Source organism: Juglans regia, chromosome 1, assembly GCF_001411555.2.
Source record: "Juglans regia cultivar Chandler chromosome 1, Walnut 2.0, whole genome shotgun sequence".
In the NCBI taxonomy this organism is placed as follows: domain Eukaryota; kingdom Viridiplantae; phylum Streptophyta; class Magnoliopsida; order Fagales; family Juglandaceae; genus Juglans; species Juglans regia.
The window spans coordinates 21905664-21917353 of NC_049901.1; the positions used below are offsets into that span (position 1 = coordinate 21905664).

Consider the following 11690-nt stretch of genomic DNA (forward strand, 5'->3'; position numbering starts at 1 on the left):
TTGTGGTTAAAACGTTTCTCTTTATACAATTATAGATGCAAAGTTCACGCACTCTTTTGCAAAAAAAAAAAGATAAATATGAGACTCACAACAAAATCTACTTTTTAGTAAAAGATCCAAATTAAAAATAATAATAATAATAATAAAAAAGACTTTCACAATCCAAGATTATATCTCATATTCCTCTTAGAACATAATTATATAAAAGCCATTTCGTATTTTTTAACTTTTATGAGAATCGAGAAGTTGAATATGTAGATATTGTTTAGATAGTGAGTTAAAATAAAATGTATTAAGATAAAAATTAAAAGTTAAATAAAATATTATTTTTTAATATTATTATTATTTTAAAATTTTAAAAAAATATATTTATTTATTATATTATTATATTTATATAAAATTTTAAAAAATTATAATGATTGAATAATTTCTTATATCAAAGCAGAGCTTAGATACAGGAACTCAAGGGATATAGGCTACAGCCGCTATAATTTAAATACAAGGAAATCAAGGGGTATAGCTACAAAAAGGAAGCATGGTCGGTGAGCGTCATCCTTATCTGACCGCAAACCCCAAGACAAAGGTGCCACCACTGTGATTATTATTCTATAAATCCGCGAAAGTCCCCTTACCCAAACAAAGCCCAACGGACTCCTCCCCTCTCTCTCTAGAAAAACCCTAACTTTCTCTCTCTAGAAAGCCACCCGCCTATATATCGATCCTTCTCTCTACTGATGGCGTCCGGATCTTCGGGTCGGGCCAACCCGGGCTCAAAGGGATTCGATTTCGGATCCGATGACATCCTCTGCTCCTACGAGGACTACGTGAACCAGGACTCTTCCAATGGCAGCCACGGCGACCCGGTCATCGGCTCCAATTCCAGCAAGGTAACTGGTGCTGGCTCGCTCTCTAGTGTTTCAGTGATTTTCGATGGTAACGAATTTTTTTCCCGTCTCTCAGAGGCATTTGAGGAATCTGGGCTCCGGATTGTTTGAATTGTGATTGGGGTTTGGTGTTGTACATGGTTCAAGACATTTTTTTTGGCCTATGCCATATTCTGCTATTTGTTCTCTCTTGGTTGAAGTGTAAATATCAGGTTTTTCATATGCTATTTGTGGTTGTGGAGTCAAACCCCTGGTTCCTATGTACGGAAAGATATTTAATTTGCAAACCCTAGAAGTTTCCCATTGCTGACCTTCGTAACAATTGGGGTGTTTTCATCTTGAACAAACTCAAGAAGCAAATGGCATTCTTATTCCTTTTGGTTTTTTGGTCTCAAATTTTAGGAGTATGGGGACGGTAATACCTCGCGTGGTAGATATTTTTTTTTCCTTTCCATTTAGCTGATCTTCGTAACAATTTGGGTCGTTTTCATGTTGAACAAATTCAAGAAGTAGGTAGCATTCTTCTTCCTCTTTTTTTCTTGGTCTCGAATTTTAGGCGTATGGGGAAGGGTAATGCCTCACGTGGTAGATTTTTTTTTTTCTTTCCTTTACTGATTTGTTTGTAATGCATGCCCGTTAGCGGATATGTATGTATGGCTTTGAAATGATGCAAGCTTTGCCGATTTTCTTTTGTGGAATATTTCTGTCCCCGTTGGAGATGTAGTTATAGTATTCTTGTGATGCGACTTTTTCATCCTTTGGTAGCTTTTTCCGTTGGGAACTTCTCAGATATTTTTTGGGCAAGTAACAATGACAAGAATGCACCAATAACAATAGACAATACTTACAAACATAATGGAAGATCGTCTCAATAATTAGATGATCTTCTAAGATTTTGCTTACAAGGTAGGAAAAAAAAAAAGAGATTTTGCTGACAAGGTTGTAAGGTTTTATGTCATATTACTTTGGTTCAGTTTCAGAACTGGCGGTTACTTCTCTGTCATGTGCTCATTTGGCATGCTTGGTATTTGCTTAAAATTCTAGTTTGTTTTATCATATACTGTTTTTTAAGTGACTATAATGGAAGACTGTTGAATTCACTTTCTAGAATCTGCTGTGTTCTCTTTTAAGCAGGATTTCCAGAAAAGCAGAATGGCAAGATCAGCAATGTTTCCTGCAGTCTATAACCAGCCTGAAGATTCTTTTGGCCAAGATGTGATAGCAACCGTTGAAAGAAGTATGAAGAAATATGCTGACAACCTTATGCGCTTTCTTGAGGGAATCAGTTCACGGCTGTCACAGTTGGAATTATATTGCTATAATCTTGATAAATCAATTGGGGAAATGCGATCGGATCTAGTTCGTGATCATGGAGAAGCAGATTCAAAGCTTAAAACTCTTGAGAAGCACCTTCAAGAAGTGAGTTGCAATTTCTTAAGTTCCAGCGATGAGATATAAAATGCAGCACCTTTGTATGTCCGTGTTAAATGGCCTTTATGATAATACAGTCTTGCTTTAGTGTTTTGAAAATTTGTGGTTCCATCAAAGGATCGTTGGATTCTAAACTTATTCTGTTGTCTGTGGGTAAATAAATGTACTAGAAAAAGGTTTTTTCTACCATTGGAGGTAGTGAGGGTTTTAATGTCATATTTACTTATAAAAAAAAAATGTCATATTTGCTGGATTAATTAGGTTGAATATATGTAATGTCCTAGCCTACATGGGAAAAGAACTGATGCACATCGATTAGCTATAAAGATATCCACGGTTGTTGGGTCCCACATTTGCTACTCACTAGGTGATATTTTGCTGTATAAGTAATTCTATGTAAACTTCAAATTGACTAATATTTTTTGTGGTTATAGCACATGTGAGGGCTTTTTGTGGTTGGCACATAAGTGGGTAGCACTCTCCCTAGGTCTTTTAAGTATTAGAGTCAAGTCGTAAGGTCAGTAATGTGATACTAGAGCATTGTATGACATGGCTTTGACAAAGACGTCAAGAGTTTAGTTTACACTCCACTCTCACATTGGGAAAAGGAAAAACTCACATAGTGTGTACAAGTTATAAGGTAGTCATGGGTGCTAAGTCCCATATTGATTACTTACTAGGTGAAATTGGGCTTTGTAAGTGATTTTATGGTAGTTCTGAATTGACTAATCTTTTTGGGGTTATAGCACAGATGTGAGTAGCATTTTTCCTAGGTTGTTACAACATATTTTCCCAATCAGAGAAATAGTATCTATTAATAACTCTTTTGAAACATAAACTTAGGTCAATTAGGTCATATACTGCAGAACTATCTAATTATATTTCCATAAATAACATTTACCATGGCCTGCATCCCATATCAAGCATAAAATTCTGTGTTCATTGTCACGATCCTTTGTCCAGTTAAAGGAAGAGTGTTGAATCTCTTCTTCAATATTCTTCTTTAGGATGTTTCGGATCATAAAAATTATGCCAGTGATCTGTTTTATACTTTTTGTTGTCTTCATCATCATTATCAATCATCATTGTGATGATCATATGCATTTTCAATTTTCATGGGTTGAGAGAATATGGTAACCTCTTTTCTTCTCTACATGGTCTGGTTGGAAATACAGTTTTTCCTATTGAAAGTATAAGGGCCAGTGCTTTATTGAGTTTTCTCCGGCCTAATGAAAGATGTCTGTGGACCGAAGTTTGGGTACTAACTATTTTTTGTTTTCCCACACTTGCCCCTTGGCATGGTGCTGTCCGTCTGCTTCCCCAACCCCCACACCCATCTTTTCAATCTGTTCGTTTAAATTCCTTAGATTTAAAATTTTCCTATGTAATGAGGCTTATGCCTTCTGCATTATTTAATAAAATATTCAATTACTTATAATAAGAATCCTTGAATTTAAAAAATTTTAATAGCACCTCTGAGAGACTGAATGGGCGGTGTGCTTTCCAATTTATATTTCATAACAGGATTTTAAAGGGTCTATCGGAAGAATAACTTTCAAAAGTTTTCTTTTTCAGAAGCCTGTTAGTGCCATCCAGATACCAATCTTTTGATCTTAGTACCTGCTTTTTAAAAGTAAATCAGATTGTATCAGGTCTTGTCAAATTAAAAGCAATTAATTCTTCTTTTTCCCTTTTCAATTTGAACCTCGTAGAAGCCATATATATATATATATCCTAGAACTTTGGTGCTTGGGAGGTTCTTTGCGGCTCATTATCAGGTTGAAGTCATTTCCATGATCATGCTCCATGATCTTCAAGTACTGCTACATCTTCTTGCCATTTGTACGGAGATTAACTTATTTGATATTTCCCAATGCAGGTCCACAGGTCTGTACAGATCCTAAGAGACAAGCAAGAACTTGCTGAGACCCAGAAAGAACTGGCCAAGCTTCAGCTTGCGCAAAAAGAGTCGTCTTCATCAAGCCACTCGCAGTCGAGTGAGGAGAAAACTTCAGCAGCGGCTGTTGATTCGAAAAAGACTGACAACACATCTGATGCACATAACCAGCAATTAGCTCTTGCCCTGCCACACCAGGTAGTACCCCAGCAACAGTCTGCACCCCCTCCACAAGCACTGGCTCAGAATCTAACTCAACAACAGCCCTATTATCTCCCTCCAACTCCATTACCAAATCCACCTGCACAAACTCAACACCACCCTCAGAGTCAGTATCAGCCTTCTGATTCCCAGTACCGAACACCCCAACTGCAGGACATCTCCAGGGTGGCACCCCAGCCAGCGCAGTCTCAAGTAAATCAAACGCCACCAGTACAACCATTCCCACAGTATCAGCAGCAATGGCCCCAGCAGTCACCCCAGCCAACACAGCAGTCCATGATGCAACCCCAGATCAAGCCCTCTTCGGCAGCAGTTTACCCTTCCTATCCACCAAGTCAATCAACGAACCCATCTCCTCAAGAAACGCTGCCTAACAGCATGCCAATGCAAGTGCCATTTCCTGGAATCCCTCAGCCGGTATCGAGCCGTGCTGATGCCATGCCATATGGATATGGTGGTGTAGGTAGGACAGTTCCGCAGCAGCCTCAGCAAATCAAGAGCAATTTTGGAGCACAACCAGGCGATGGCTATGCTGCTGTTGGGCCCCAGCAAGTACTTCCTCCAGGGAGTTCTTATATGATGTATGACAGTGAAGGGAGAGCACACCATTCGCCTCAACCTCCTCATTACGCTCAAGGTGGATATCCTCCAACAAGTGTCTCTCTTCAGAATCCACAACAACCAACAACAGGCCCCAATCTTTTGGTCCGGAATTCGACCCATTCACAATTTTATCGCAACCATCCTTATAGCGAGTTGATTGAGAAACTGGCGAGCATGGGTTACAGGGGTGACCACGTTGCTAGTGTGATTCAGAGAATGGAGGAGAGTGGGCAACCTGTTGATTTCAACACCGTTCTTGACAGGTTGAATGTGCATTCTTCTGGAGGTTCTCAGAGAGGATGGTGAAAGGTGAATAAATTACCCAATGCTTGAACTTGGAATTTCAGTTAAAATCATTGCGTGTTTTATTATGCATTGAATAAAAAAGGATTGATGTAATATGCACGGTGTTCTTGTAAATGTGGTTTGAGAGATACAAAGATTGATGTATATCTGCGACCTCATTCCAATACTACTTTTGTTGTCTATCCCCTATCATCTAGCAGTATAAAGACTTCCATTTATTTTCTTTTTTCTTTTTTTTTTTTTCTCTATTTCTAACTCTCCACCATCTGGCTAACGTAATCGAGTTAAGTAGCCTAGAGCCGCTTACCATCGAATTTAAATCACAGCCGTTGGCTAATTTAGCATTAGCATTGGATTCATTATTTTTATTTTTAAGATTTGATAAAAAGTATATATTTTTTATAAATTTAAAATTTCTCTATCCATAACTTCACATTAGGTTAGTTATTGAATTCATCAAAATAATAATATAATATTATTTTTTTAATAATAATATTTTTAATTTATTCTTTTCATATTTTACAATTATATTAACTATATATTAATTAATAATTTAATTTGATACTTAAATTATTGTTTCTCAACTTAAATATATTGTGGCTCAATTAAAAAATAATAATTTAAGTAAATAAAATAATAATTATAGAATGTGAATAGTGAGTCTTCAAATTTGAAGATGAATTGGTACTGTAGTTCAAAATTTCAGATTTTAATATTTAGTGAATCCAATACAGTGATTTTAAATATGAATTTATTAAATTTTAAAAATTTAACTCATTTGATGAGTCTAATATCAATGCTGCACTTGTGTGTTACTTGTCCAAGCACCTTCATTGTTATTTATCTACCGAAGGGGCTTATTTTTGCAGGAACAGGCATAGTGCTGCCTTAGCTGGGCATTGAGGCTAGGTTGGTTTTTAAAATGTCTTTGAACAGTATATAAACAGTAGCCCTTCTTCCCATGCAAATTATTTGTGTTGCATGATTATTTTCTCTTGGACGTCTGGTCATTCTCATCAATCGTAAAACTAACGGAAGATTGGTAGTGGCATTAGTATGCTGGGTATTAGGTCCACTAGTAGTGGTCTCACCAAAATTTAGCCAAAATTTAATTAGGAAATTCATTTTTATAAATTTAACTAATCATTTTTCAACACTTCTAAATAACAAACTCTCCAATTATATTACTATTATATTAAAATATTGATTTTGACATTTTTATTTATTTTAATTCTAATTATAATTTGAATATTTATTTGTATTAAAAAATTACAAATTAATTTTCTAACTTTTGTATTATTCAAACGAATAAAATTTTCTTAACGGTTAGGACGATGATGGCCTAGGAGCGTGTGAAAAAGCGGTTAGAATCGAAGCAGAGAATGAGCTATACCGAGTGTAAGGGGAATTTTCCCCTTAAGAAAGGCCCACTTGACCTCAGCCCGGAAGCCTAGAACAGATGAGGATCTTACTCAAGCACTGAGCTAGCTGTCCACCAAGGAGGGGCGCCCTCTGGTTGACAAGATAGCCCGATCTGACACAATCGGCGACCTCCCTCGAAAATAGAATATGCACATGATATATGGGAAACGCAGAGAACCCTCGATTTGCCAGCATCAGAGTATTAACGACTCACATAAATTAGACTGAGGCACAGAGAGCCACCTCACATTAATGACGTCGTAAAGACAAGTTGCACTCCACCATCATGAAGCCGACATGGAGCCACGCCGCATTTAAAAGTTCTAACAAAATGAACAGTAGGAAGACTCTGGACCTCATAGTGATATGCGTGAACTGCTCTTCGGAGTGATAGTATAAATAGCTGATCCAAGGTATGAGGAAACTCTCTCGAATCCCTATGCTTTCTTACTTATTTACTATACTTCAAGAACACTTACCGACTTTGGCATATGAGGCTCCCTGGCCCCAAGGTCATCCTCTCAAAGTTGCATACGTTCTTCTCTTTACAGGGCCCGTTGTAAAGACTTGAGTTGTTGGAGTCTAGCCTAAGGGTGTGCAAAACACCACATCAACAGTGACGCCGTCTGTGGGATCGTAATAGATCTTGTGTGTCCTCCGCACATCTGAGGCAACTCGTTCCAGGTAACTCAGAGGATCACTGAACCAACTTGAGATAAGGAGGTAGACCAAATGGAGAACCAGACGTACAAGAACGAGAAAGTTGTGATAGAAGAGGACCAGGCAGATGAGGACGGAATGCAACGAGTGATGGAGGCAGTCAGTGTTTTGCCTCCAAACCCCAATTGCATGGAGGTCGCCAACGTAGTTCGAGACGAGCGGGAGCCCTAAAAGGCGGAGCCAATCGGACCGCTGGAACTTGTCATCCTCCACCCCGGCCGACCGAAAGCCACGGTAACGATCGGCGGAGGAAGCTCGAGACGTCATGTGACAACTCCTCGCTGAGCACCTGGATGTGTTCACATGGAATCATGGAGACATGCCCGGGATAGCCCCCGAGATCATACACCAAAGTTTAAGTGTAGACCCAAAAATCTGAGGGGTGCGGCAGAAGCGTTGAAGCGTCAGTGCAGAGAATAACGCCGCCATAGCCGAAGAGGTGGATCGACTGCTGAAGGCGGGATTCATCCGAGAAGTTCACTACCCGGAGTGGTTGTCGAATGTGGTGCAGGTTAAGAAGCCAAGAGGCAAATAAAGAATGTGCGTTAATTTCACTGACTTCAACAAAGCGTGCCCGAAAGACAGTTTCTCACTCCCCCGGATTGACCTCATTGTCAACTCTACGGCGGGTCATCACATGCTCAGTTTCATAGACGCCTACTTTGGGTACAACTAAATCCGTATGAAGCCTGAAGACGAGGAAAATACCTTATTCATCACAGACTGAGGTCTGTACTGCTACAAGGCGATGCGACTAAAGAATGCAGAGGCACCCTATCAACGGTTAGTTAACCGAATGTTCAAAGATCAAATAGAACGAAATATGGAAGTCTACGTGGATGACCTATTGGTCAAAAGCAAGACCTTAGAGCAACACCTGGATGACTTGAGGGAGGCTTTCGCGATATTATGACAATATCATATGAAGTTTAATCCAGCAAAGTGCGCCTTTGGCATCAGATCGGGAAAGTTCCTGTGCTTCATGGTGTCCGAACGAGGTATTGAGGCCAATTCCGAGAAGGTAGACGCCATCCTCAGTATGCCTCCACCAAGAAGCATAAACGAAGTACAAAGGTTAGGCGGGAGAATTGCCGCGCTTAGCAAGTTTGTCTCGAGATCAACTGACAAATGTCTATCGTTTTTCAACATCTTGCGGAAAGCAAAAGTATGGGACAACGAGTGCGATCAGGCATTCGAAGCCCTAAAAAAATACCTCACAAGCCCTCCACTGCTTAGCCAACCCAGGTGTAGAGAAATGATGAGCTTATACTTGGCCATCTCCCCCCAGTCGGCTTCCTCGGTAATAGTACGTGAGGAAGAAAGGATCCAAAGACTGGTTTACTACGCCAGCTGGGAATATCGAGGGACTGAAGCCCGGTACCCCCGCGTAGAGCAATTGGCCTTTGTTTTAGTATCAACCACATGGAAATTGCGCCCTACTTTCAGCCTCACCCTGTACGAGTCCTCACGGAGACTTCTCTGAAGAATGTATTGCAATGGCCGAACGCTTCGGGACGCCTCATGAACTGGGTTGTGGAATTGAGCAAATTCGATATCAATTACGCTCCTCGAACTACCGTGAAGGGGAAGGTGCTAGCAGAATTTGTTGCCGAGTTTACTAGGTTCCCAATAGTAGACGAGGGTACGCATCCCATGAAACCCTGGCAAGTATTTATCGATAGCTCGTCTTACCGAGCAGGGGGGAGTAGGGGTGCACATCATGACTTCCAAAGGGGAAGAGCACAATTATGTCGTTAAGCTGGAGTTTAAGACAACGAATAATGAATCAGAATATGAAGCGCTGCTCGCAAGGTTGTAGGTGGCCAGCTCCTTAGGAGCCACCGAGATCGAAATATGGGCCAATTCTCAAGTGGTAGTGAACCAAGTACTGGGATAATTCGCCTTCAAGAGCGGGAAGCTAAGGAGATACTTTGCATTGGTAGAGTCAGAGTGGATTCACTTCAAGTATTTCCAAATTCAACAAATACCGAGGACGGAGAATCAAAGGGCAGATAAACTGGCGCGCACGGCGTCCTAACAGGAAGACTCTACCTTGCCAGATAACACTGTGGTTAAGACAGTAGAAGTACCTGCTGTCGGGATTGAGGTCATGGCAATACAACCTAGGACCCCAGACTAGGCAGCAAGCATAGTCATATATTTGGAAACTTGATAAGTAACTGAGGATAGCAGGAGGCAAGAAAAGTCAGGAGTAGCGGTGCTACACAATGATTGAGGGAATCCTGTACCATCGAGGTCACTCAGCTCCCCTCTTAAGATGTATCTCTCAGGAGGAAGTGCAGTAGGTGTTGGCAGAAATACACGAAGGAATTTGCGGGAACCATTCAGGAGGACGGGCACTAGTCGGGAAAGTAACGAGAGCGGGTTATTACTGGCCCCAAGCTCTTCTGGATGCCAAAAGCAACGCTCGGAAATGTAAAAAATGCCAAGAGTACGCACAAATTCCCCACCGCCCATTGGAGAAGTTGGCGTCGATCACCTCGCCTTGGTCGTTTGCCTAGTGGGGGGGTCGATCTGGTCGGCCCCCTCCCCCTTGCAAAGGAGGTGTCAAGTTCGTAGTGGTGGCGGTTGAATACTTCACCAAATGGGTCGAGGCTGAAGCTTTAACAGCCACCACCACATGCAATATTACGCGATTCCTGTGGAGGTCTATAATTTGCAGGTTCGGCATCCCCCACACTATCATCTCAGATAATGGGAGGTAGTTCAACTCTGATCACTACCGAAATTGGTGTCGAGACTTGGGGATCGAGTTTCGATACTCGTCCCTAGGACACCCATAGTCAAATGGACAGGTCAAGGCAACTAACAAAACACTGATGAGAATACTAAAGAAACAACTCGATGACAGAAAAGGAAAATTTTTCCCTTAAGAAAGGCCCACTGAACCTCGGCCTAGAAGCCCAGGACAAATGAGGATCTTACTTAAGCACAAAGCTAGTTGTTAACCAAGGAGAGGCGCCATCTGGTCGATAAGATAGCCCAATCTGACACAACCGACGATTTCCCTCGAAAATAGAATATGCACATGATATATGGGAAAATCGAAGAATCCTCGATTTGCCAGCATCAGAGCATCAACAGCTCATATAAATCAGACTGAGACGCAGGGACCACCTCACATTAATGATGTCGTAAAGACAAGTTGCACTCCACCATCATGAAGCCGACATGGAGCCACGCCGCATTTAAAGGTTCTGACAAAATAAACAGTACGAAGACTCCGGATCTCATAGTGACATGCGTGAACTGCTCTCCAGACTGATAGTATAAATAGTTGATCCCAGTACGAGGAAACTCTCTCCGATCCCTAAACTTTCTTACTTGTTTATTACACTCCAAGAACACTTACTGACTTTGGTATCAGAGGTTGTCTGGCCCCAAGGCTGCCCTCTCAAAGCCGCATATGTTCTTCTTTTTGTAGGACCCGTTGTGAAGACCTGAGTTATTGGAGTTTAGCCTAAGGGTGTGCGAAACACAACATTAACATCGAGTTTACTTATTAGCTCTTGCAACGCTCTGATTTTTTGCGACTGTTCAAGGAGGGGGTGAGTGTGGAAATAGGAGGAAGTGATCATTGTTGCCAGAGAAAGAACTCGAGGCCAGCAACTTGGAATTTTTTATGCCAAAATCATATTTGGCAAGCAACTTGGGCTTATCAAATTTGACTAGTGAAAATGGTCAAATTTAAAAATATTATAGATTTATTGAGTTTATTATGATAATACAACCTAGTTAAACTCTGGCTAAAATAAAATTTTGTTAAGTCTCAATTTTTTACATCTAACGTAAATCCCCTTTTAAAAAAATATGAATAATAGAAGCTAAAACTAATGTTTTGAATACCGTACCGGATAGCGTACCGGTCAAGACACTGGAACGAAATATTTCGGTACCGGTACCATTTCGTGTGCCGTTTCGGGATAGTCGATATATGAATAAATTATATATATAAATATATATAACAATAATATTCTAAAATAATAGTTTATATATGAATAAATTATATATAAATACATACATACATATAAATTATAAATAGTCTAATCTAAATTGGGGGTAAAAAAATAAATTTGTAGTTTAAAAAAACGAAAAAAAAAAAAAAAAACACAGGCCGAAATATCGGCCGGTACCGGCCGAATTTTGTGGTGACTATTTGGTGGGCAAATTCTGTTTGGGTGCGG

At 40.3% G+C, this 11690-nt stretch overlaps 1 protein-coding gene across 1 annotated transcript; it reads left to right on the forward strand.

The window, feature by feature from the left end:
• The first annotated feature begins 559 nt into the window (after positions 1-559).
• Positions 560-5525, forward strand: LOC108999646 (actin cytoskeleton-regulatory complex protein PAN1-like). The gene is made up of 3 exons (XM_018976554.2): positions 560-887; positions 2019-2303; positions 4195-5525. The coding sequence occupies exons 1-3, from the start codon at positions 735-737 to the stop codon at positions 5341-5343; spliced, it is 1587 nt and encodes a 528-aa protein (XP_018832099.1). The 5' UTR covers positions 560-734; the 3' UTR covers positions 5344-5525.
• Positions 5526-11690: the final 6165 nt, after the last annotated feature.